Raw genomic sequence first — 26,264 nt, forward strand, 5'->3', positions numbered from 1 at the left:
GCCGGTTCTTTTTTCATCAAAAAACCAAAGATAAAGTACAAGCAAAGACAAGTCTTACCTTACAGTAATTATGTTTTGTTGTCATAATTATTACTTTGTTTGGTTTTTAATATGTTTTTGCTGTTTTGCTGTTTTATTATCTGCAGTATGTGATTATTTTTAAAAGGGAATCTTTTTTGTCTTAAATTTTGTACAATAAAATTTGTCCTATATTCATTAAAAAATCCAATAAAAAGGTGTGCAATCCTTTTATTATTATTTATTTATTATTATTATTTATTATTCGCATTTTTATCCTGCCCTCCCCGGAGGCTCAGGGAGGCTCTGGGTCACATCTAACTATGGGGCTGGCTATAGGGATGGTGGAGGCCAGATAATAATAATATTTAATGAAGTCCTAGTTTTACATTCAAAACGCTAGCTTATCAGTAGGCTGACATTAAATTGTTCAGTAATTTGTCAGTTTTTTGTCAGGTTTTTTGTCAGGTTTTTTGGAATTTTGGTCAGTAAAATCAGCATTTTTGACCCTCTGGCTAGTTTCCACCCCTGCTCTCCCTCTCATCCCTTTTATTCTCACAAGAGCTCTGAAATGTAGGTTAGCCTGAGAGACAGTAATTGATTCAAGCAAAGATTTGAAACTAGTTATCCCCTGTCTGGGTCCCGCATTCTTAACTGCTACATCGTAACAGCAGCAGTTGGGACAGGGTTCCAGAATTTGTGACATACAATATATGCCCAATTATATATTGCCTCTATAATACTAATGTGCACATGGACATGTACCAGTATTATGGCTACAGAAATAGTTTCTGTTCATCAGCTTCCCAATATAATGGTCTGCCGTACTTCTATTTCACTGAGCTGTACGTAGCACATACTAACAAAGCTGAAGGAAGTACATCAGCAATTAGGAGATTCCTTCCTTGGTGACAGGGTAGTGTCTATGACAGGTGTTGTAGCCTTGCCCTGGAGCACTGCGTGTCCAGACTGTAGGCTTCTCTGACTGCTTTGCCCCCTGTACTTGGATGGCAGGAGCTGAGCAGCAAGGAACAGGAGAAAGTGGCTGAGGTCAACAAGGTGCGAGTGGAGCTGCAGGAGCAGATTGGACACCTGGAAGCTGAGAGGACAGCGCAGGAAGGCCTGCGAGAGAAAATTTCAGCCCTGGAGCGGCAACTGAAAGGTACTTGGTTAGGAAGGGGATACTTCTGCTTCTCAGAGAGGATAGGAAATAGAATGTCATCATCTAACAGGACCTTGGAGCCCATAATGATCTGCTGCTCACTTTTCCAAGTGTAGTTATTTGTTTACTTTAGAGCCTGCCTTTCTCACTGAGACTCACGGTGTGCATGCACACGAAAGCTTATACCGAGAATTAAACTTTGTTGGTTGTAAAGGTGCCACTGGACTCAAACTTGGTGGAGTACACAGTCTAAGGCAACGCAGTCACTTGGCATAAGACATCCAACAAACAATGCAATAGGACTAGGATTTCAAAAATTAGAAACAGTGCAATGTGTCATAATGCAAAAACTGGAATAAACAAAAGTAGATAAAATGCATTAAGAGTAAGGTAATACGTACAGTGAACAGAGGAATATATTAAAATCCTTTCCTTTATAAAAGCACCGTCCATACCACAGCATTATTCCTTTTATAGAAATACCCTCCTGAACAATTCTGTTATAGAGTTTGTGGAATTACAGGAGTGGGGGGGGGGGGCTTCCTGAGCAATTTGGCCAGGCCATTCCACAATGTGGGGAAAGCATGTGTATGGGCAGCTGTCAGAATGGCACCTTCAGAAGGCTTTGCTCAGATGAGTGAAGCTGGCATTGCATGTCAGGAGAGGCGGTCCAGTTTCTGTCTCCCAACCAGGCTCAGACCAAAGGAGGCAGGGATGGCTGGATACTGGTCTCAACTTAGGAAGAAATGAGAGGGCTGCTTGGAGGACCCCATGTGGCTGTGTGTGCCCTAGACCAAGATGAGCACTTAGAGAAAAGAAGAACAGAAGTATTGGTGCATGGGGGGGGGGAAGGATATTGTTTTATTCTAGATATGGGAAAGTGTATTGCTGGAATGGGAATGGTGGTACTGGTAAGAACCTCTGCAGTTCACCATATGTGGACAAATGTTGCATCCAGCCTACAGTGCTGGGAAGAGGCCTTGACTTCTGTCTGCCCATTACCCAATGTAGGAATCCCACAAGCAGCAGCATGAATCCTGACTTTTCCACTACACCATTCTAGCTTTAGGCTGTGGTATCATCTCTGCAAATCAACCCTGTTTTCTGCACAAAGTAAAGCCATATGAATGAGTGGTGGTCTGTTACTGCTCCGTAGAACTTATTTTGTTTCAAGAGCATTTTTCCTGTCTGAACCAGAAAGCTTGAGTCTGCTGTTTTATTTCTCCTCATATAGTGCTGTCCAGTAATCACCGGGAGGCGCTGTTGGACAAAGACAGTGAAATATCAAGCCTGCTGGAGAAGCTGCGAGTTCGAGAGGCAGAGATCTCCAGGATGAGGGAAGAGGAAGCTCAGAGAGCCAGTTTTCTTCAGAATGCCATTATGACCTATGTTCAGGGCTCCCCCCTGAGTTCTTTTATCCCTAAGAAGTGAGCAATAAGTCTTGAAGGCTCTTGCCCCAACTTCCATAAACAGGAGTCCAAGAACGAGGATTGTGGGATATCCTGGATTGTGGCTTGTATCATTGAGAGCTCACAACATTGCATTGGATCTTACCTGAGCTTAGGCTGTCATTCCAGGACTTGAAGTTGTTATAGAAACCATTTTCATGGCCTGTGGCCAAGCCTAGCCTTGTTGAAACCTACAATCCATGGTTTAAGGCCCTAAAACACAGCTGTTCATTCAAGGTTCTAATCTGTAGCCCATTAGGGAAGGCCTGTTTTAATGAGGTAGGGACAATAATGTCTCTCTCAGCATATTGGGTAGAACTTACACATTATCCCCGTGCGATGATTATGCTGTGATTGTTTCTAGAAAAGCTACATCGGAGTAGCAAGTGAAATCTCCACTGTCACAAATCACTGTTACCATGCGGTACTTCCTGTGCCACTGGTTCACTTCCATGGCAGTCGTAGATGTCAACCCTGATACATACAACCTGCATGATCACAAGGTGGGGAATGGTTAAGGCGGGAGCTGCTTGATATAAATCATTATCCTGATTCATAGCCTTTTTAAAGTGCATATATCATTTATGCTCTGTGCCTGGTCATAGCTCTATTGCTGAAGCTTTCTGAAGTGCAAGTACAGAGAGCAAGCTACTGGCACCAGCATGTGATTTCTTTAGCCTTCGTACTACAGACTGAGTATCCCAAAAGGCACAAAAGGCTTCCTGGCTTATTGTTATTGAGAACAGTCACCCCTCCCCTCTTTACATGTGACAGAATTTTAATAGGTGGAATGGGAGTTGAGGGACTGGGTTGACTCCTAGGGTTTGCTGTGCTTCTTCCTTCCTGCAGGAGATGAACTCAGGGATGGGCAAACTTTCTGTTAAATTCTAACTCCAACTTTTAAATCAGGAGGAAAATTAAATGCTTATTTCTGCCTAACGTCAAGGGCCAGTTTACATTTAGTCCCTCTGTCTCTCTGTCTCTCTCTCTCTCTCTCTAGTGCTCTTTATACGTTTTGTCATATATAAAGGTAAAGGTTCTCTTGCTCGAAAGCCAGTCAAATCCGACTCTAGGGTTGCGGTGCTCATCTCCGTTTCAAAGCCGAAGAGCCAGCGCTGTCCGAAGATGTTTCCGTGGTCATGTGGCTGGCATGACTAAACACCAAGGTGCACGGAACGCTGTTACCTTCCCACTGAAGTGGTACCTATTGATCTACTTGCAATTTCTTGCTTTCGAACTGCTAGGTTGGCAGGAGCTGGAACTAGAGACGGGAGCTCACTCCGTCATGCGGCAACTCGGGTCTTGAACTGCTAAACTACTGACCTTCCACAGCCTGCAGTTCAGTGTCTTAACCACTTGAGCTGCTTTATATTTCCATGTGACAACGATATATTTTTAGTCATCTTCTATATGAATTAGGAACATAAATCGGCAAATGCATATTTTTTTTTGCAGATTTTAATGGGAAACATCTAAAACCCTTCAGCTTTTTTCTCCTGAGTACATTTCAGTTTCATGGAATATGAATCTACAATACAGTGGAATTAAAAAAATTTGCCTATGCTGCTCGTATTTGGGGAAATGATTTCTGAGCAATTTTTTTCATGGGGGAGAAATACTTCCTCAGTTTTTCAGAAATGTGGACTGTTTTGCCCAAAGCAATTCTAACTTGCTTTCCAAAGGAAAACAATTAAAAAAAAATCATTGTCTCAGGCAAGTAAGGATGATACCAGAGGCCTGTGACTGGAACTAGCCATAAAAAGGAGCCACGAGAAGGGGCTGGTTGGGGTCATGGTGCTGGAGAAGGGGCAGGGGCTTTAATTTTTCCCCAATTGGGAAATCTCTGCCACTGCTCCAGCATGCTTATTCTCAATCAGAGAAATGGCGCGACTGCAAGAATAACCAACCCCCCACCTCACCCATGCTACAACACCCTTCCACAAGAGTTGATTCTTATCACCAAATTCATCTGGGGTATGTCAGTCTCTCATGTAGTTTGGCCCTCAGCTTAATTGTTTGTAATTAGCTAACTGGATAAACAAATTTCTGAAACATACTACACAATCCTAAACAAGAGATATACCCTGCTAAACCCATTGGTCTTAGAAGGGTATAGCGCTTCTTAAAGTAACATCACTAGTAGCCTCCCTAACCCAAGACAGGTTTGCTCTGTGTGCTTTTCTTCCATAGTCTGATTAATGTTTCCCTTACTGTGCCCCTTGCCAAAGAAATCACCTTCTCTCCAAAGCCTCAAAGTGTCAACAACCTTCTTATGTCAAGCCACCTCATCTTAAAAGTCTAAGAGGATAGGATTCCTACCTTGGTAATGATTGACCCAGGTGGTTTCAGGTGGCCCATGCATTCTATGACATTTCATTGTTTGGGGTTTTTTTAATTGGCTTGTAATCCTTTTGATATTTTTAGATACATTACTGGTGCCTGATCAAGACTGCATGGATACTTTGTAGTGTATATAGTGTACAGAGAGCTGGTAGGGTGTAGCAGTAAGATTAGAATCTGAGCGGGCTAGCTTCAGATCTCCATTTTGGTGGCTTTGGACCAGTCCCACTCATTCTCTTTCAGTCTCTCCTATATTAATGCCTTGTTATGATGGGAAGAACCCTGAGCTTCTTGGAGGAAAGATGAGATAAAATCCATACTTGAGGTGGAATTCCAAATCTTTGCTCCTTTTACATCTTCAGTAATGTGGGGTCCTGCCCACAAGAACAGCAGCAAAGTCTGTGGTAGAAACAAGACAGCATTGCTGAGGGCCTAGCAGGATTGTTTGCAAAGACAGTGTGGTGAGGAAAAGGGCAACACTCGGCCACAATTCCCTTTGCTCTTTTCAGAGCTTGCTTTAAGTGGTTCTGGAGGGAATTGGAGTGTAGTTCACTCACGCCTGTCTGGAATAATCAGCACCTGGCAGCCCACTGGCCAGTAGCAAAGACACTTCCTCTTGCGTGCACATACAGGCAGTGCCCCAGGGCCCTCATTTTATCAGAGTATAAAAGATATCCAATCTGGTTGTTAATGAGATGTGACTGCTTCTATAGGAAGGCAGAAATTTGTTCCCTCTTGGGCTTGTCCTGCATTTTAGGGAGCTAATACTAAAGGGCAGCAAATCAGCAGATTTGAGGCTTCTGTGATGTGTGTTAGGGAAGCAGGGAATTTTCACACATGACACTTTGAGCCTCTCTTGCACTTTGCACTTGTGTGTGGTTGTACTGTATGATGAAGGGCAAAAGCTGTTTTTAATCTAAGATACCTTCTACCCAATATGTGCCTTTTGAGTTACTGATGTGGGAAATGTGAAAACTGGATCTATGAATCACATGGAAATTCCCTCAGTATTGGTATGCTGGAAACAGAATGGTTTTGAAGTGGATCTGCCTCAAGTGGCTAGGCAAACTTGTCCCTTAAAGCAAGTGATTAGATCAATAATTCCCTGGAGAAAGGAGTAATATTTCAGACTTCAGCAGAGAAAGATTCTCTGCCAGTGTTAAAGGCTCCATCTTTCGATATATTCAAGGTTAAGTTGCAAACAGCAATATATTAAATTGTATGCTGTTATTTTGAAGAAAATATTTTATAACTGTACTAATGGTATCAACACAGGTCAGAGTCACTTCTTTTTCTAAACCAAAGGGATTGTAAAGCTCATTTAATCGTTCAGAATAGATAGTTGGTATATGGAACCAGTGAATTGATAAGAAATACACTTACAGGAATGCAAAGGGTTGAAGTATATGTGGGTTCTGACACACATGTACTTTCAGCCCTTTGCATTCCTGTAAGTGTATTTCTTATCAATTCACTGGTTCCGTATACCAACTATCTATTCTGAACCATGGCCACAGCCAACAACGTAGTACACGCTTTCAGGAAAAGGTAATACTTTATTGAAGACCTATAGATGCATTAACATAGGCACTGTTAAGAATGACGGCTGCCCATGGGGCATAATAGGATATAGGGTATTTGTATGCACACACCCCTTGCCCCGGCCAATGAGTCGCCCTCCCGTGCGCGGGAGAAAGAGCTTCGGCCATTTAGCACTGAAGTTGGGAATGGAACACTCTCCCACGGTTCCCAAGAAAACCAGACGTCAACAAATCCACCTGCCATACTTAGAGATAAGCGTTGTAGCAGCAAAGAAGTACAGAAGGAATGCAAAGGCAATTAGAAGACCACCAACCTCCCCACCCCCATGTCAGCATAGCTGACAATGTGAAACTTGAGTTCAGTGACTGTAATTCTGGACATATTATCTGGACATACTTCTGGAAGTTCTCTGGTCAGATTAGTAAGGCTGATAAATTCATCCTAGAGAGTCCACAGTTCTGTGGCTCCTGTGTCCCTTCTTACCAAGATGGGGAGATGGAAATGTGTTTTCAGTTTGGTGCCTGCTTGAGAAGATGAATTGGCCTCCTAGGTCAGGCCAGGATGGTCCTCTCTGAATGACAGCATGACATCTGCCTCAGCCACAGAATTGTTTACCATTTAGATTTCTGTACTGGCTTGTAATCAGCATCCTGTTTATCTGTGCACAGAGTGGAAATTGTAACCTCATAGGTTAATGAGCAACCAGTGGAGGCTTCAGATTCAAATCTGGCCTCTCTAGCTACTAGCCAAGGCAACAAGGGATGTGTGGACATACTGGTGGTGGTCATAGCAATTGAGTTTGCTGGCAGTCTGCTCTGGAGGACAGAGATGGGGGCTGACCTATCACTTTCCAGTCCTTTTCAGAGAAGATTGCTCCCCCCCCCCCCACCTACTGTAAAACTAATTGTCATGCAGAGGGTTACTTGAACAGTGAGTAGTGTTGCCACTTTCTCCCCATCGGCGTGGGGGGGGTGGGTACCGAGCTGTTAAGGACTCCCCTCCTGCTAAGAAAAGCTTCCCCCTGTAGCCATTCCAGGCAGAAGAGTGGTCATTGGGGATATATATTACAGGCCGAGTGGTCGTGCCAGAAAAACATGGTGTCAATCCTCCCGGGAAAGAGAAGCTCCACATGCCCGGATCCCTCAAAGAAGCTGAGGCCTTGTGCCGTTACCCTGCCCAGCTTAAAGATGCCTCTCGTCCGTCCCCACGCGTCCCTTTCTACTGCTGGCGGCCGCCCTGGAAGGCGCCCGAGCGCTAATGCGTTGCTAAGATACTGGTGGTTGCTCCCAAATTCAGAGGCATCCTGTTGGGTCCTAAAATGCTGGAGTTGGCGACGCTGGAGACCCCTGGAGGCGGGAGCCGCTCCCTTTGCGCCGCTCCCTTTCACACGACTCCTCTCCCGAGAGTGGCGGGCTTGTTGTGGGGAGGGGCTGCCCGACTCCAGTCCCTCTCTCTCTCTCTCTCTCCCTCCGTCCCTCCTCCCCCTCCTCCTCTCCCCCCCCCGGCCCCGCCCGGCTCCGGCTCTGTGTATCTATCTCTTGCTCGCGCGCTCGCTCACTGCGGCTGCGGGCTGCATCCATCGCGAAGGAAGCCGACGAAGGGAGCCGGGCGCCGCCATCCCAGCCCAGCCCACCTCGCTCCCGAGGCAGATGCAGGCCATCAAGTGTGTGGTCGTGGGAGACGGGTGAGCGCCGGCAGTGGCCGCGATCCAGGGTGGGGACGGGGCTGGCGCTCGGCCAGGCGGACCATGTGCCATCGGGGCAAGACCAGGGTGGGGTCGGCAAGAGGGGACGGGAAAGGATATGGCGCCCCCCACCCCCCATTTCACACCCTGGGAACGGGGGCCTTTCTGCAATCTGCACGGATGATCTAGTGCGGGACCCACGCCCATTCGGCTCGTGGCAGGCGTTTGGTTGCCTTTGCGTCCTCCCGCGCACACACACCTTTTGTTGCCCCAGCAGATCTGTGCCGCTCCGCCCCGCCCCAGTCGTTCCTATTTCAATCCTTGCCCCTAGCAGTACCTGCCTGTCTCTCCCCCCCCCCCCCCCCTTTTTCGGCCCCCCAGCTCTGCCCCCTCCCATCTGCTGCAGTCTCCAGGGAGGGCTTTCATCACCCTAGCGTTGGATCTGCCCCTCTGAAGTATTGTAGCTCCGCCATGTGTTTGGGTGAAGCCAAGAAAGAAACCGAGCCTTTATGCACAGGGATAGCGTTTCAAACAGGGCGGGACTTTTTTTGTATCCGATTCGCTAACAACTGGACCGAGAGCCGGCGGGCTTGTATTGTGTGATAGGCTTTGGAAAACCTGTTCAGCTAAGATCACGGCCATTGTACTCGGAAGTGGGACGTGCGCCGTTTTCTCGTTTGAGCGTGAGGATTAAGCATCCTGCTTTCTTCCAGAGTAGTAAAAAAGAAAGCCAAGTTCTGACCAGTTCTAGATGGGTATCACTACCCATGTTAGTCTGTAGCAGTGGAATGAAACAGGAGTCCAGTGGCACCTTAAAGACTAACAAAATTAATTCCTTGAATCAGAGCACATTTAAACTCACTGATGAAGTCCTCCCAAAAACTTATTCCTGAATACATGTTGTTAGCCTTTAAGGTTGCACTGGACTTCTGTTTTAAGTCCTAAACAAGTGTCCTACTGACTCGCTCACTCAACAGTCTGGGTCCCTAGATTACCCTGAGGTGATTAAAGATGCAGTTCTGCCAAGAAGACAAATGTTGTAAGAAAGTGTTGAAGAACTGACAGCAATAGACACTCAGGAACAGAGGATACAAGATTAAACCAGGGACCACTTTCCCATCACACATTGTAGGACCAGAAAATGAATAAAGTTGGTGGATTAACTTAACAAAGGGACCTGATGGAGTGTCTGCAGAGTGAGATGAAGCAGAAGAGCCCGTGACCATGTAGTGGACACAGTGTCATTCTGGGACCAGGGCTCAGATTCCCTCCTGGTGAAACTCTCTGGGTAACACTGTCTTTAGGCCTAACCTACCTCACAGAGCTGCTGCTGTAAGAATAAACATGAACAAGCCCCTGTATACTTCTTGGAAGGGAAGAGCGCCATAAAGGTGTGAATCCCTGGTTCAAATATCATAATAGCTATGGATTCCATAGGCTAAAGAAGACTTTCCGTATTTGATCTCTCCCATGGCACTTCAGCCTAAGCAGTCAAAATGTTTGAGGGACCTGTGGCTGATAGTAGGGCTTAGGTTCCTGGCACTGGCTGACTCTGCCAGCTTGGATTCCTTTTCCTTCTACCATTAAAAACTGTCCTTCAAGTGAAGTGGCTTTTCTGTTGGAGAAAAAACCACTGAAGCTGGAGGAAGGTTCCTAAGGCTGTTGGAAGCCTTCAGACTCGGCTGAGTGGAGTTGTAGGATACAGGCCACTGTTTTCACACCTTCCCCAATAACACTGACCTGCCTTACAGCAGTTGTCTTAAGAATTATTTAATTGGTTTCAATACTCAAAACCAGTACTGAAATACACAGGTAAAGGTTTCCCTTGCTCGAAAGCCAGTCAAATCTGACTCTAGGGGGCAGTGCTCATCTCCGTTTCCAAGCCAAAGAGCCAGCACTGTCGTAAGACTTCTCCGTGGTCATGTGGCCGGCGTGACTAAATACCAAGGCACACAGAATGCTGTTACCTTCCCACCGAAGTGGTACCTATTTATCTACTTGCAATTTCTTGCTTTCAAACTGCTAGACTGGCAGGAGCTGTGGCCAGAGAAGCCCTAATTTGGTAGCCTGATCTTGTCACATCTCAATAGGTAGGGTTGGCGCTGATTAGTACTTGGGATAGGAGACCACCAAGGAAGTCCAGGGTAGCTACGCAGACTCAGGCAATGCAAGCTGTCTCTGTCTCTTGCCTTGAAAACTCTATTGGGTCACCCATAGGTCAGCTGTGACTTGACGCCACGTTCCACCCGCACGATATGTTAAAATACATACAAAGGACAGCTGGCCATTTGGGTCTCTCCTGGTTCTCCACTGTTTTGGATATTTATTTTCAGGTTTCTGGAAACCATTTGCTCCATTGCCTGTTATGAAAGAACCCCCTTCCTATGCACTTACAAAGAAAACTTGAGGCATTCTATTACAGTATACAGAATTCCAAAAAGAGTAGAGTCGACCTTTTGTCCAGGCATTTAATCACAGAAGGTAAAAGAAGCATTGGCTGCGGTCACACGCTACAGAGACGGAAGATAGGCGGATTTTCCAGGTGCGATCACAGCGCCACATCTGGGAAGCGTAGAGCTCTCATGGCGAACCCGAGGCTTCCTGCCGAAGATGCGGGGTAAAAAACTAGTACCTCTGAGGTACTAGTTTCTGGAAACCGCGGGGCAAGGGTGGGCGCCTGATCACGTTTCCGGTGGTAGTTCGTGGCATCCGGCACCCGCCCATGTCCCGTTGCTAAAAGTTGTTTTTTTAAAGTCTCCACGGGATGTGCACAAGCATGTGCACTAATTGGCCAAATATATCTAATTCAAAAGAGTAGTAGCCAAATCTATGCATTCAGGCCAACCACTGAGAGTTCTGCAAACCCAGGGGAAATCTAAAACTGTAAAAAAGGGGGGGGGCTTCAAACCTTGTGATACCTGTGCACATGCAGACACCACGATGCAATGTCTCAGTGCAAAAGGTGGGCTATGAATAAATAAATAAGAAGCAAAATGCCAGAATTCAAGTGGCATCTGGGGCTAAATCCAAAACAGTGTGTGAAAACTACTAGTGGCCAGGCAGTGATATCTAACTTCCTTTTGATGGGGAAATTCTCAAGGGTCCAAACGAGGGGTTCAATGGAGACAGTGGACTTCAGCAGAAAATAATTTAAGTGGTTCAAACTACAAAGAGTGAGTCTGCCCAGACACTGAAAAGAGGTTCTCCAAACGTACAAGCAAGTGGCCACATCTTGTGGCAGCAGATTCTACACAATAATTATACGTTGGGTAGAAGTGGTACTTTCTTTTGTGTGGATATACTGCCTATCAATTTTACTGAGTGATCTCAAGTTCTTGTATTATGAAAGGGAGAAAAAAATCTTATCTACTTACTCAATACCATACACAGTCTTCATCCATACACAGTTTTGTAAATCTCTGCCATATCCCCCCTTAGTCTTTTCCCCCCTAAACTTCAATGCTCCAATCTCTTTGTGTGTGTAAAGTGCCAACAAGTCGCAGCTGACTTATAGCGACCCCAGCAGGGGGCTTTCAAGGCAAATGGGAAGCAGAGGTGGTTTTTGCCTTCCTTTGCAGAGTCTTCCTTGATGGTCTCCCTTCTGAGTACTGACCCTGCTTAACTTCCAAGATCTGACAAGATCAGGCTAGACTATGCCACCTTCCCTGCTTCCAGCCTCTGTAGCCTTTCCTCAAAATGAAGAAACTCATACCCTTTGATGACTTCACTTGCCCCTTTTTACACCTTTTCCAGTTTTGTGATATCCTTTTGGAGATGGGAAACGAGAAATATACACCAATGTATCTGATTCTGAACATGGCTCCAGAGTACAGATCAATCTGCAGGATGGGGCCACATACGGATAGGGTTCCCCTCTCCTCAACAATCCCAGCAGAACAGCTAGGTTTGCAGAAAATCCCCAAAATTAAAAAGAGGTTTTTTGATAATTCCAAATTCACAATGTAAAGGGGGGAAATATCTGAGATCTTGGAATGCAATATCACTACTTCAGTTGGTATTTTGTGGGTCTTTTAGCAATCCCAGAAACTATGTTGAAGGGAGACATAGCTGCCCTGCTGGGAGAAGGGTAATTAAGGCAGTGGTGGCTGAGGGAGGGCAAGGGGGAGAAATACAGTGGAAGAAACATTGAAGGAAAGGAGGAGGTGATGGAGAGTGAGGTGGAAAAAGGCAGTGGTGGGGAGGCAGAAAAAAAGAGGAGAAGGATGTGGGCCATCCAGGGTGAGGAGAATTTTCCCTCCTTGACAGTTCTCACAGGTCCTTGCCTGCAGAATACTAAAAGTGACTACACTGTAGATTTATATAAAGTCTCTTAATGGGGAATTTAATTTGGTGTTATCTGCAAACTTGGCCATTTCACTGCTCATCCCTGATTCCAGGTCATTTATGATCATGTAGGAAGCATGACACTCACTTTTCCAGTCTGATAATGCCAAAACAAAATAACACCTTCCATATGGATGGAATGGCCACAGTACTTCCTAACATGGTCACTGGGAGTGGGACATATTGGGCATACAGAAAGTACACCAGCATACAACAGAAAGGTGCAAAGCAGTCTATTGAATGCAAAGATGTTTGCCTGATGACAAGTAATTCAGACACTGAATTGATACCACTTGATTATTCCTCAATTCACACTTTTAAAATCTGGATTAACCTAGATCTGTTTTGGTAGCCTCACTAGTAAGTTTTTACTTGTTTTCTTCTTGTTATGAGGCTGAATTAAGATTTGTAGAAACTACACATTTGTAAGGTGCATGTTCCCCTTGCGACAGAACACTAGAACAATTTATGAAGAACTGGGTTTATGCACAAACTAAGCAAATTATAATTTAGGGCTTCGGATTATGAGGGACCTCTAATACAACTCCCCCCAAATCAGTAATTCACTTTTTTTGGGGGGGTAATGCTATGGGGCCTCTTAAAGTTGATATTGAGCAAGGCCCCAGCATGTCTTAATCCAGCCCTAAATTTATGATATTTGGCTAGACTAGGCACCTGGCATGTACACAGAAATTTTGGCTTGAATCAGTGACTTGAAACTTGGAGAAACATCGCCTCTCCAAGCCCCTCACCCTAGTCTTGCAATATCTGTGCTTTCATGGCTCTGCTTTCCTTTTCCTAGGGCTGTGGGGAAGACCTGTCTGCTAATCAGCTATACGACCAATGCCTTCCCTGGAGAGTATATCCCCACTGTGTGAGTATTTGGAAACTAAGCCATAGGTTCCAGTACATACTTGTGAGACAAGATGCATTCTAAGCTGTGGTTTGTAAAACACACATTTGATATTCTGGATGTTGGAAAGATTGGACTCCCAAGGACCACTTCAAGCATGACAGAGATAGCACATGAAAGAAACTGTGTGTCTGCCCATGTGAAAATCATCACAAATTATGACACATGCAGGTACATGCATGGTTGTACATGCAGCAAAAATAAGCACTTATATGACCATCACTCAAAATTATCTACATGGGAACTGCTGTCATATGAAATAGTCCTAACTATGTTAGAAATATAGAACCTTCGTAGATTGTATTCTAGGCCAACCACAATTTTGCTGTTAATACAAGATCAGTTAACTCACTCCAGTTACCTCTTAAAATGTGCTTTAACTGTCGTTTATGCTCACACAATTAGAATGGCCAATGCGTAGGGAAACAGTGAGTTTTAAATTTCATGTGTTTGTGTCTACCCTTGTGTATGCTGTTGCATAATTTTATGGAATGGAATACACAAATCAACAAAATATGGTATGCAAGTTTTGAATACATTATGAAGGAGGAGACCCATTTTATTATACTTCAGCCTCTGTCCACACAACGGAAGTGGCTTGTGTTTGGGGTTAAATAAGAAAAGTGACAGAACTTCAAGGTAGTATGTACTTGCCATTTAAGAAAACAGAACTGGAGGGTGGAAATTATTCAGGAATTGTTAAATCTAGAATGAAATGACCTTGAGAATACAGCATGGAGGTGGGACGGAATGTTTGAGTTTCTGAAAGGAGCAATTTCCCACCAGGTTTGATAATTATTCTGCCAATGTCATGGTGGATGGAAAGCCAGTAAATCTGGGGCTGTGGGACACGGCAGGACAAGAGGACTATGACAGACTGCGACCTCTTTCCTACCCACAGACAGTAAGTGTCGATATTGTTCCCTGCTTTTTGAGCAGAGCTTGATTGTATTCCCTTTGAAAGAAGGTCCCCCAAGTCTACTGGAATAGGCAGCAGCTCTGTATATTCTACAGTGTATTTCTCGTTTCTACAAAAATAATGCCTGAATTAAGAATGGAAGAGAGCTTTGTTAGATCTATCTAGTCTAGCATCCTGTTTCCAACAGTGGCTATCAGATGGCCCTGGGAAGCCCATAATCAAGGCATGAAAGTATTATTTCCTTCCCCTCCACTGCTACAAGTAGCTGATAGTCATGGCCTTTAAATGTGGAAGATCCATTTACTCATTTCCATTGTGTAGAAATACATTCCATGAATGTGTTTAATTACCCTTTAAAAGCTATCCATCTAAAGGCCATCACCACATTTTATGAGAAAATTATGAGATGCATGAAATTCATTCATTCATTCAATTTATAGCCCTCCCTCCCCTGTATAACGGGGCTCAGGTCGGCTAACAACAATCATAAAAGACATTGCATACAGTTCAGATTTTAACAATCCTGTACTAGGGTTGCCATGTCTTACCTGGCTGCCGGTGGGGGGAGGGTCCCGCCCTTGCTCCTGGAGTTCTTTGGCACACACGCAAAGCGCACATGCTGCTATGTCACCTGGAAATGACATCATTGCGCAGGGCATGTTGTGGGGGGCATTCTATCGTTCAAGGAAAAACCACAGAATTTTTCCTTGAACGATAGGAGCATTCCCCTGCAACATGCCCTGCACAATGTCACTTGGAGCAATGTCATCACTGCGCTGGGCACGTGGGCGCGAATGCAGCACGTTGAGGGTGGGGTTCCCCCCACCAGCCGGATCCAGGCTGGCAGATTGGGAGCCCTGAAAGCTGGCAAACCCCCGCCCCCAGCGGGGGAATGGCAACCCTATATAATACACTAAAATAACAGCAACCAATCACAGCGAGTAGATGGCATATAAATATCCTGGGAGGGAGATAAATACCTTATGATCTGTCTGATCTGAAGGGGAGGGGAAAGAGGAAGGGAGGCCAATCTAAGATGGAAGAATTGTCGCTGCCCTCAACCATAGGCCTGGCAGAACAATTCCGTCTTGCAGGCCCTGCGGAATTGCATTAGGTCCTGCAGGACCCGAATCTTGGCCGGCAGAGAGTTCCACCAGGTCGGAGCCAGAGCCAAAAAAGCCCCAGCTCTGGTTGAGGACAGCCAGACACTCTTTGGGCCAGGGATCACCAGTAGGTTGTTATCACTAGCGTGTAATGCTCTTTGGCGGATGTACCAGGAGAGGCGGTCCTGGAGGTATGCTGGTCCCAGACCGTTTTGGGTTCTAAAGGTTAACACCAAAACTTTGAACCTGATCCAGTATTCAACCTGGAGCCAGTGCAGCTGGCAGAGTACTGGTTGAATACGGGCTCTAAAGGAAGTTCCCATAAGAACTTGCACAGCTGCATTCTTCTCTGTTCTGAATCTACTGCCAGTCAATTTCACTGACCCTGAGTTCTAGTATTATGGAACAGAGATGTGGCCATGTTGCAACCTAAGCCTGTATCATACATTCTTTTTGTGGACTCTGGTATTTATGGTAGGAGTAAATGTTGGGATATAAAGGGCGGAGACTGGTGGATGGGATGATTCTAACGTGGAAACCAATGGTCTGCAACATCGTGAGGTCGTTCCAAATACTATCACATATACCCCTGCTTTACCCTTCCCATATAATGAATATTCTTATCCCCACAGGATGTTTTCCTGATCTGCTTCTCATTAGTGAGCCCAGCCTCTTTTGAAAATGTCCGAGCCAAGGTAACACATTTTCTCATCAGCATTAGAAAACTGTCCTGGCTACACATTGCCAGAGGGTGGCGATTCTGGTAGCCAGCATTATACCTCCTGAGCCCACTAAAGCATACGTGTAACGCTTCTAGTATAGGATGGAAGTCGGCGGGGAGGACACAATATAGTACAATCAGTCCCTCCCTGTGAGGTCGTCTCCTAACTCAGGTTAGGCAAAGGGCCGGAAGTGGCCACTGTCCCAGAGACCACTTTCCCCCCTACTGTGCTCAGTGTCACCAGGCAAGAAAGTTTACTTTTGTCTCCCATTTTTAGTGGTACCCAGAGGTTCGGCACCACTGCCCCAACACCCCAATCATCTTGGTGGGCACCAAGCTGGACCTGAGGGATGACAAGGACACCATTGAGAGACTACGTGACAAGAAACTGGCCCCCATCACCTACCCTCAAGGCCTAGCTATGGCCCGGGAGATTGGTGAGTTTTGGAAATAGGGCTACAGGGACAGGCAAATGTGAAGCAGAAAGCACTGCGTCCTGTTATGAGGCTTTGGGGGGAAAAAATCAGTGGTCCTGGTTCTGATGGCACCTGAGATGAGGGGGAGAAACCACGTCTCCACACTAAGCTGTGCTGTCCCCCTCCCTTTCTGTAGGTTCGGTGAAATATCTAGAATGCTCTGCCCTTACACAGCGAGGCCTCAAGACTGTCTTTGATGAAGCCATCCGTGCTGTGCTCTGTCCCCCACCTGTGAAGAAGCCTGGCAAGAAATGTACTGTGTTCTAAGGGCATCTGAGTTCAGCATGTTAATGAGTGTCTTCTCCTTGTCTGTTCGAGGAGGGAGCGTTCTCTGGGTGTTCCCGCAGTGGGAGAGGCGGGGGCCCTTCATCATGTACGAAGTCAGTGTTTTTTAAATGTCTCTTTGATTTAACGTCTGTGTCAATGTAAAAAGGGCCGCATGGGAGAAAGAAGAGATCGATGCTGTCCCACCCCAGGGCGGAGCGGTGGGAGGGGCATGCTTTCCATGACTCCATGCCAGGGGGTAGTGCGCGAATAGAAAGAGCAGCCCTTTATACTACTTCAAGTTGGTGCTAGAGCACGGTGGTGGGAGCAGGTAACTTTACCCCACTGGGGGGTGGGAAGACAAATGAGACACAGGTTGAAGGAACAGCCATCAGTGCTTTATTGTGTGAGACACTAGCGAAGCAGCTCTGTGGCATCCAAAGCTGTCTTTGCCTTCCAGGGCATCAGCCTGTGTGCTGCTCCAGAGCTGGTTTACTGACCATCAGCCCTCCCAGAGATGGGGAGGAGGAAGGTGGTTGCTTTACCTTGCCCAGTCTGGGCAGGACCGGGCTGTGTGGCAGGAGCCTAAGATGAAAAAGAAAGCAGGTGGGAGGGTGATGGCCAATCCCTTCCTTTGGTCAGTTGCGATGGATTGGGGGATGGAGCAGGGAGAGCTTTGGAGGGGTTGGGATGGAGACAGGTCCAGTTTTTAATCATCGTGTAGCGTGATGAGCCGAACACTTCTTATTTTATACAATAAACATTTCTCCATAAGTAAGAAGTTGTGATTTGTTTAGGTCCAGCAGGGGAAGGGAGGGGGATCTGTATTCTTTCCTCATTCCACAGGTCCTGGTAGTGGATCATTCTCTTTAGCTCCTTTAGGATGGCTAGATAACCAGCTGAGATACATTTCCATAGGGAATGGAGCACGTGCTGTGCTTTAACTGACAAGGAATCCCCCATCAACTGGCAGCACAACGCCTGTTGTCATGTTGCTTTGATCACTCAGAAGGAAGAGAATGCTGTTCACCACATCAGCCACCTCTGTAAAGACAGATGCACCAAGGTCAGCTGAAAGGGATTCTACAGATGATCACAGCAGCCTAATCCTCTTGACCTTGGACAGACAGAAACTCCCCAATCTTCAAACAAGACCGCACTTCCCATGCTCGCTCACCCTGACCCAGCACTTCTTCCACATCAGTTTCCCCCTGTTTGGTAGCTGGAATCTCCAGGCCAATTCAGACATGTGACTGGAAAGTATGCAACCATAACAGATCATCTCTATATGACATTTTTTTCCATCGTAAAGATTTTTTTAATACAAGATAGAATTTTCATGTGAGAGAGCTTTCACAAAAACTACTCCCTATGCAGAGATGGAACTGCCCTCCCGAGTGACAAGTGCACATCTTGATTAATGCATATGTTAATATGCCCATACAAAGGAAGAAGAAAAGGGGTCCCTCTCCATTTCAGAGATGTATCTTAGAGCCTCCATCATCCCAGACAAAAAATAAGTCTGGGAAAGCATAGCCTCGGTGTGAGAGTCCCATACATTGCTGGTGCTGCAGACACCAAGCACAGCAACAATCTTGCACTTCCCCCCCAGCTCTGCAACTTATTAGTTATAGAGGACTGCTATGCAGGAGTTGAGTCCTTTCTTTTTACCGGGCATCTACAATTACACAGTCCCATCTCACTCATTCACAAACAGAAGCAAGCTTGTGCTCCAGCTAACCTGCAAACCTCCCCAGTGGGATACGGCTTGTCATAGCTGCAGCCTTCTGGGGATCACTCCAATTGCGGCGTCCCATCTCAGTCAGGACAACAGTGGGGTTCACACTGTTTACCCGGATCTTGAAGAACAGACAAGACGGGGGGGGGGAGTGAATGCAGGTTTAGACCATGCATGCAATTTGATCATATGTTTTGGAGATTTCACTCTGTTCCTCCTATGCTTGATCATAAGCAGGATCTCAGTCCGACAATAATCTCTCCAGTGTTGGGGTTTTACCCTCCAGTTGGCCCATGAAGATGTATGTGGCTCTGAATTCCATTATGCTGTCTCCAGACACTCAGTTTGCACACTCAGTTTACACCTTCAGCCTTGACACACATATGTACCTTGTTTCAAAATTACCCTGTTCTGACTGCCCTCATTACTGACCAGGCATTGCTGGTTCCATGTATCTACCTTGTTCTTTTCATTACAATTAAGTTCATACCTTGTGAGGCCCCAGCTCCTGAGCCATTGTTTTGGTCAGCATGTCCAAGGCACTCTTGGTGGAACCTGAACAGGAGATTTTACTGCATTAGGCCTCTGCCTGCTCCTTCTTTCCCCCTCCCACACACTTCATTGCAAATCTGAGATTGCCTTGAATAATCATCGCTTGAGTCCAGGTTCTCACTGCAATTGATCTGAAAACCACTGGCAGTTTCCACCTATGTTTTGGTGGGAAGGAAAACACAGGAATCTTGAGTTATACTCACAGTATACTGTGTGATCTAGCACAGCCCTCTGCGAGGCCTGGCTTGAGACATTCACTATTGCACCTGGAGCTCCTCGAGCAATCAGCTTCCGGGCAACAATCTGAAATGCGTGACATTGGAGAAAGGGATGAAGCATAGTAGCTTGGGCTAGGATGGTAGCACTATGTCAGAACATATTCTAACCCGTAGAAGAAGAGTGAAATGGAAGAGTGCCAATGAGCCCCAGCCCTGAGTAAGCAAGGAACAGCCTGGTCTAAATTATACACACACACACACACCAGCGTGGTGTAGTGCTCAAGAGTGGCGGACTAATCTGGAGAACTAGTTTCGTTCCCCACTCCACATGCAAGCAGCAAAAGCAAGACAAACAATTTAAGAAAGCATAGATTTAAAAAGAAAAAATACAAAACAGGTTGCACACTATTTCATTATATACATTACTTTCAAGCTGGCGCCATTGGGTCTCTAAGATCTTATTGGTCCAGGCCGCCTTGAGGTGGTAGGCTTCAATTTAAGCAGGGGAGGCCAAGTTTGCTTTTTTAATTGGATGCCCACCGTCTCAGCCAAAGGCCTGGCGGTGAAGATGTTCTTGGGCCAAAAATCTGTATACTCAACGTCAGAGAGTAACTCGTGACTTTATGGTGTGTATGTCCACAGGTATGCAGCAATTTAAAAATGGCTTTTTTAAAAAACATTTTTTTTACTATTTATTTAAAGTTTTGCTAAGATATGTAAACCAATTATTTATTTGATTGCCCCCTCCTCCACATGAAGCCTGCTGGGTGAACTTGGGCCAGTCACAGTTCTCTCCAAACTCTTTCAGCCCCACCTACCTCACAAGGTGCCTGTTGCAGGGGGAGGAAGGGGATTGTAAACTGCTTTCAGACTCCTTAAAGTAAAGCATGGGGCAAAAAACCCAACTCTTCTTCTTCACAACCGCAAATCTTCATACAGGCCAGAATACCAGCCCAGCCACTTAACAAAATCACCCTTTCTCAGTTGCCTACATGCTGCTTAGGTATTAGCATTGCCCTCCTGATACCACCAACCTCTTCTCACCTGGGAGATCTGCAGGGCAGCCCGAAGGTTAACGCTGAAAGACCTGCATAAAATTCAAGTCAGATTAAACAGGCAAAGTAAAGAATGGCCAGACAGCAACAGTTTAGCAGTGGCTTCTAGAGCCCAAAGACATGGCAGCGGTAATCTACAAACTCAGCCCCCCCCCCCCATTTTTTAAGCATATCTGATGTGGTAATAATAAAGCAGATATAACAAAATGAGTTTCCCTCTTCGGTTTTCGTGAGGGGATGGTTTATGCCTCTGAGAGCCAGCTCTTTCCTTTGGCAGACTGAGAGAGATTAAAATTTAATCTCTAGGACAAAGGTTTTATTACACTTCTCTTTCCAGACAAGCTGCAAAAGGTCTCAGAGGCTGACAGTTAAAATCAACAAGCTGTATCAGAGTCTGTCTGCCTACAATGGAGAATTGGTCACATGCTGCCCCCCCCCCCCCACCCCCGGACAACTGGAAAGAGTCCACACTTCAGTCCATGACTGCTTCCACAGAGATGATTTTCAGTCTACCAGCTGCTGCTGCTGTGAATGCAGACATTTGCAATGGCAGCCAAGCATCATACAAAAGTATTCCCTGCACCTTCCTTGTCTCAGCCCCCAACAATCACCATTTCTCCTCCTCTACCACAGGGCTTTTTAAAAAGCTGGATATGCCTAATCATTAAAGGGTTATAATGATCTATTACCACAGTCTACTGTGTGTGTTAAGTAAGGTTAAGTCGCTTCTGACTTATGGCGACCTATGAATTAATATCCTCCAAAACGTCCTGTCATTAACAGCCATTCTCAGGTCTTGTAAACTGAGGGCCGTGGCTTCCTTGATTGAGTCAATCCACCTCATGTTTGGTCTTCCTCTTTTCCTGCTTCACACTCTACTAGTACCCAGCCAGTAATCTTATTCCTTTTTATTGCAGAGCTGTAAAGTAAAACGCGTAGCCTGTGCTTTTAAAAAATGAAAACTAGAAACTAGCAGATCATGGCAATAGATTGTTCTAACACTGAGATGATGTAGCAATTCCCAAATTTTGTTTAAAAATTGCCCCTCCCAGGCCCACTGGTGTGTGTGTAGGAGAAATGGCAGTCATGAGGGGTTAAGGCAAAAAAAAGAAAGGCTCTAATATATTTGGAACAAAAAGAAAAAAACACCTGCATATCATCCTGTCCATATAGCATCCAAAGGGCTGCAGTCTTTCCAAAAAGATTGTACAAAACCAGGTTTGAGAAACGTAACAGCAAAAGGAGGAAAAACACTGAAGCAGGATAAGTAGAAGACTCTGCCATGTACGTGCTCCTGAAGCCAATGCTGCTTCAAGAAGGCCAAGGAGCATCGAAATATTGGTGTGGAAACAGCCCATGTCAGGGATTACCTGTCAAAGGCGTCCTTGGTCACCTCTAGGAACGGCTGCAGCAGTGCTATCCCAGCATTATTCACCAGTAGATCGATATCGTCCACTTTGTTCAATGCTGCCTCTGTGGCCTCCCAGTCTCCCACATCAACACACAGTGTCTGAATTCCAGGGCACTGGGGGCAGAACAGAGAAATCCTAAGAAGATGGGAGATTGACAGAAAAATTGGGTTGGCTGGTGCCAAGGTGGCCTTCCAAACCACACAGGAGGAGGCTGGAGACACGTAGTTCCTACTGACTGGTGATTGATAAGAGTAGAGGCTAGAGTTATGAGAGAGAGCACTTTCAAATGCTTTGCAACTGTAATAAAAATGTCTCCACACTACCTAGAAGGTACATTAAATTTCATAATGATTCTCTACCATTTTGTGCCCTGCAGTAAATACTCTTTAAATATTATATATATTATATATAATATTATATATATACACACACACTTTAAATAAAATACTCTTTAAGAATTAGAAGAAACAACTGCTCAACGTTCAGCTTCTCTAGTTACAGCAATTTTGTGATACAATAAAAGCCACATTAATGGTTACCAGCTTTTTTGCCTAGCACCGTGAGTCTTTTACTTGCATAACAGCTAGTGCAACTCATCACTATATCATTCTGTCGGAAGAATATTCTAGCACTGGATTTCTGCTGGTTGTGTATTTTAGGCACAAGAACTTTTGTCATTTTAAAAATGTCGGTAATCCTAACCCACCTCTGGCAAAATCCTCTCTCGTAGAAGTTCAGCCTGGTGGCAACCCTTTTCAGCGGGATGACTAAGCACTTGCTGAACTCTGTGGCTGGGGGAAACGGGGGCAAACAGGGAGCCTTGCAGGTGAGGGGAGGCCTGGAGGTGGGGGTGTCTTGGAGGTACCAAGAAAGGGGAGGGGCTGCCTGTAGGCAGGAGACCAGGCCGGGGTCCTAAAGCAGTCTTAAGGAGGGACAATCGGATCATGGGAAGAGGCACTGGCTCCGGCTATACCTCTTTCTGCAGGCCGTCGAGGTCCGCCTGTGTCCGGCTCAGCGCCACCACATGGGCCCCGGCCCGACTCAAGGCTACCGCCACAGCTCGCCCGATCCCTGCAAAGGCGAGAGAAAGGAAGCGTCTAGGCGCGACATCCACGGCGGCCTTGATCCCACCGCCCTGGGCCCCATCCGGTACCTTTGCCCGCCCCCGTGACCAGAGCCCGGCGCCCCACAAAACGCTCCATCCCGGCGGGCGGACAGCCTCGTTCAAGACAAGACAAGACTTCGCCTTCGGGGGCAGAAATAACACCGCGGTGGTAAAGGAGGCCAGCCGCCACCGCTCCTCCGGAAGAAACGCCCCATCTGGCCCCTCTCCAAATGGCCGCTTAGCGTATCTCGCAGACCAAGGAACCGCCCTGTGTTGAGGGACTTCCCTTCTGTCTTAACGCCACCGTCCCCCGAAATGCATTTGGGTCCTGCTATCGATCTCGTACCCAAACAGCCTTTCTCATTTCCCCACCTCCTCTGAATCCTGTGGCCATTGGACACCCCCCCCCCCCCCCATATGGGGACTAATCTCCGAATAAAGCCCTTATATCGCGGCAAGAGTAAATCGCGTCAATTATTTTTGCAGCCTAGGTTTGTCAGCTCCAGCTCGTTAAATTCCTGGAGATTTTTGGGATGACGCCTGTGGAGGGTAGAGTTTGGTGAGAGGAGAGAGCTGAGCGAGGACGTGATATACCTCACAGAGCCCATCCTCCGAAGCTGCTTTGCCGGGAAGGGCGGGGTATAAATCAAATAAATACTTTCCTTTGGGGAAACTCAGCTGGTAGCCTGGACAGATCCGTTGTAATTCCTGGAGAACTAAAGGCCCAACCTCGAAGCTGGTAATTCTATGCAGCTTGGATATCTCTATAGTCGAGTGCAATGCTCTGGGTGTCAGAATATTGTTTCCAGACACTCCCTCTACCCCACAGAATTAGCATGTTTAATCAAAATCAGATCACATCACAGAGCCAGCATGGTGTAGTAATTCGAGTGTTGGACTAGAATCTGGGACACTCCGGTTCAAATTCCTGCTCTGCCGTGGAAGCCTGCTGGGTGACTTTGGACCAGACACACAAACTCAGCCTAACCTACCTTACAGGGATGTTGTGAGTATAAAATGGCAGTGAATAATGTAAACCATTTTGGGTCCCTATTGGGGAGAAAGGTGGAGTATAAATTAATCACAAGCGATGTCCAGTGCCAGGGATTAAACTAATCTACATTTCTGACCTGTACTGCTTGTCTGCCCCCCCCCATCTCCCTCTCCCCCCCTTTCACTCCTCAAAGCAGAAGATGGAAGGTACCACTTGGTCTACTTTCTTACAAGTATGCTGTACCAGCTTGTACAGCTTACTTATTTGGTGGTCCCATATACATAGTTCTCTTAAGAATTCAGGTGAGTAGCCATGTTGGTCTGAAGCAGCAGAACAAAGTTTGCGTCCAGTGGCACCTTTAAGACCAACAAAGTTTTATTCAAATTGGAAGCTTTTGTGGCCAAAGCACACTTCTTCAGACAAATGATTGTATTCCATAATTCTCTTAACCTACTGTGGCTGGGATGCCCCAGTGTAATAGGGTTTCTTATCTGATTTTGTATTTTTTACTGGCATGCATGATGTTTTGCATGGCTAGAATAGAATAGGTTGCCTCTTCTACAATGTTCCAGAACTTCCCTGCCCCTATGGCAACACTTGTTACCTACAACAGTTAGTACAAACCTTCCCCTGGTCCATACAGGCCAGTCTGCAATCCTCAGTCTCTCCCTGTCAATGTTGAGTCGCAAGCAGCTGATGCAGGCAGCAGCACAGCTAGCAGAACAATGTGGCAGATATACAGATGGCTGCTGCCATGAAGCCTCTTGTGGTGGAAGGCAAGGATCCATTAACCCACGAGGAAAGGTCTCTGAGGCCTATAAATTCCTTCTATAAAAGCGCTGCTGCTCTTGGTGTCTGCTAAGGCACTCTGTGGAGCAGGGTGTTGGGAAACAGAAACAGCAAGCCCAAGCCTATCTTGAGACCATTAAGAAGGATCTGGAAGCTCAGTGCTGGGAGAGTCTTAGCCTGTTAGTATACAATGTCCTATTGAAACACTGCAGTGAGACAGATTATGAAAGCAAAGCCTTTTACCTGAAAATGAAAGGCGACAACTGTTGCTACTTAGCTGAGAGCCTTGCCTTGATGCTAAAGAGACTTTAGTGAAGTCTGCAGAGACAGTCCATGAGGCAGCTCAGGAAATCAGTGATTATTGCATGAAACCTACTCATCCCTTGGCTCTACCCTTTACTATGAAGTTGTCAACAACCCTCAACAGGCAACTAGACTAGCAAGGACTGCCTTTGCTAAAGCCATTGGTGGCCTGGAGAAACTCCGCCTAGAATACTACAAGGAATTCACCGTTATCATGCAGCACCTAAGGGACGACATTATGCAGTTGACCCAACAACCACAGCAGGAGGAGTAGCAAGGAAGAGTTTGAAGGCCAACATTGTCCTGAGCCAGCAATTAACCACAGTGAACAGAACCATGGGAGCCAATGATAGGTAGTTGTGTGACAGATTCCTCGTACTTGCATTCATCCAGGTACCCGATCCATCCTCTAAGCGATTAAGATAGGTGCAGATATCTTCAGTTTCTTAATGCCCTACTAGAAACAAATGTCTATTCTTCAAGCCCTTTGGCTCCAGCCCGTCAAGGTTCAGATAGGGGTGTCAAACATAAGGCCTGGGGAGCAACCAGTGCAAGGGAGGGATCAAGAGACTGCTTGGGGGGGGGAGTGGGCAGACCCACTATGATTGTGGCTTCAGCATGGCAGAACAACCTCATCTGCAGCAGTCAAGCAGCATAAGAGCATCTGTCCAGTGCTGCACCACTGGCTCCCCAATCCGCCCATATGGGTTTTCCTCGGCACCCCCCTCCCAGACCATGGGGCCTTGCAGTGAGGATACAACTCAGTGCTAACCAGCTGCTGTCCTTTATACAGCTTATATGTCCAGTACCAGGCATTATGTTTTATGGCACACATAGCCCGGCAAAGTGACATTTATGTCAGATCCGGCCCTCATAACCAATGAGTTCGACCTCTCTTCCCGATCATCACCTGATGCTGGGGAGGACTAACACTGCCATCACACTCTACCTCTTAACTGTCATGTGCCATCCTTCTGGACTGGTCACAGCCAAAACACAGAATGCAGTGAAGCAATGAGAACTGCCATGTTGGATGGTCAGAGTCAGCATGACAATTCTTATGATTTAAATAGAGATTTAGCAGTTTTTTGATTGGAAGAATTTGGGAATTTGATTGGAAGATGTTATTGGGGGCAAGGTAGGAAGTTATATCCTACAGCCCAA

General features: G+C 46.1%; 3 protein-coding genes and 1 pseudogene across 5 annotated transcripts in view; 3 read left to right on the plus strand and 1 right to left on the minus strand.

Annotated features, from left to right (window-relative positions):
• LRRC45 (leucine rich repeat containing 45) overlaps positions 1–3,607 on the plus strand; it is a 25,311-nt gene extending 21,704 nt beyond the window's left edge. Inside the window, exons 16-17 of the mRNA XM_015420361.1 lie at positions 1,033–1,180; positions 2,415–3,607. Coding sequence (XP_015275847.1) covers positions 1,033–1,180; positions 2,415–2,611 — 345 coding nt within the window. The 3' untranslated portion in view covers positions 2,612–3,607. The remainder of the gene's footprint in view (positions 1–1,032; positions 1,181–2,414) is intronic.
• A 4,454-nt stretch (positions 3,608–8,061) lies between these two features.
• Positions 8,062–17,212, plus strand: RAC3 (ras-related C3 botulinum toxin substrate 3 (rho family, small GTP binding protein Rac3)). Its single transcript, XM_015420351.1, has 6 exons — positions 8,062–8,194; positions 13,341–13,412; positions 14,238–14,355; positions 16,106–16,168; positions 16,472–16,631; positions 16,807–17,212. The coding sequence occupies exons 1-6, from the start codon at positions 8,160–8,162 to the stop codon at positions 16,935–16,937; spliced, it is 579 nt and encodes a 192-aa protein (XP_015275837.1). The 5' UTR covers positions 8,062–8,159; the 3' UTR covers positions 16,938–17,212.
• A 102-nt stretch (positions 17,213–17,314) lies between these two features.
• On the minus strand, positions 17,315–23,319 carry DCXR (dicarbonyl/L-xylulose reductase). Of its 3 annotated transcripts, none has more exons than XM_015420356.1 (8): positions 23,063–23,319; positions 22,883–22,980; positions 21,868–22,022; positions 20,487–20,529; positions 19,428–19,527; positions 19,163–19,227; positions 18,676–18,793; positions 17,315–17,519 (listed from the first exon to the last, which is right to left on the minus strand). In XM_015420356.1, exons 1-8 carry the CDS (start codon positions 23,109–23,111, stop codon positions 17,476–17,478), a joined length of 672 nt encoding a protein of 223 aa, XP_015275842.1. In that variant the 5' UTR covers positions 23,112–23,319; the 3' UTR covers positions 17,315–17,475. The 3 variants fall into 3 exon arrangements, with proteins under 3 accessions (XP_015275842.1, XP_015275843.1, XP_015275841.1); XM_015420355.1 differs by having other exon boundaries at positions 17,438–17,978; XM_015420357.1 differs by lacking the exon at positions 18,676–18,793.
• A 1,364-nt stretch (positions 23,320–24,683) lies between these two features.
• LOC107118108 lies at positions 24,684–25,374 on the plus strand (annotated as a pseudogene).
• Positions 25,375–26,264: the final 890 nt, after the last annotated feature.

Source organism: Gekko japonicus, unplaced genomic scaffold, assembly GCF_001447785.1.
Source record: "Gekko japonicus isolate JY-2015 unplaced genomic scaffold, Gekko_japonicus_V1.1 scaffold360, whole genome shotgun sequence".
In the NCBI taxonomy this organism is placed as follows: domain Eukaryota; kingdom Metazoa; phylum Chordata; class Lepidosauria; order Squamata; family Gekkonidae; genus Gekko; species Gekko japonicus.

Coding starts and splice junctions, on each gene's coding strand:
- DCXR (XM_015420355.1), bottom strand. CDS start 23,111: ATGGAGCGTTTTGTGGGGCGCCGGGCTCTGGTCACGGGGGCGGGCAAA. Junction 19,528..20,486: donor CTGCCCTGCAGATCTCCCAG/GTGAGAAGAGGT, acceptor CACGCATTTCAG/ATTGTTGCCCGGAAGCTGAT. Junction 18,794..19,162: donor AGGAGCTGGGGCCTCACAAG/GTATGAACTTAA, acceptor CTGTTCTTCAAG/ATCCGGGTAAACAGTGTGAA.
- RAC3 (XM_015420351.1), top strand. CDS start 8,160: ATGCAGGCCATCAAGTGTGTGGTCGTGGGAGACGG. Junction 13,413..14,237: donor GGAGAGTATATCCCCACTGT/GTGAGTATTTGG, acceptor ATTTCCCACCAG/GTTTGATAATTATTCTGCCA. Junction 16,169..16,471: donor TTGAAAATGTCCGAGCCAAG/GTAACACATTTT, acceptor TCCCATTTTTAG/TGGTACCCAGAGGTTCGGCA.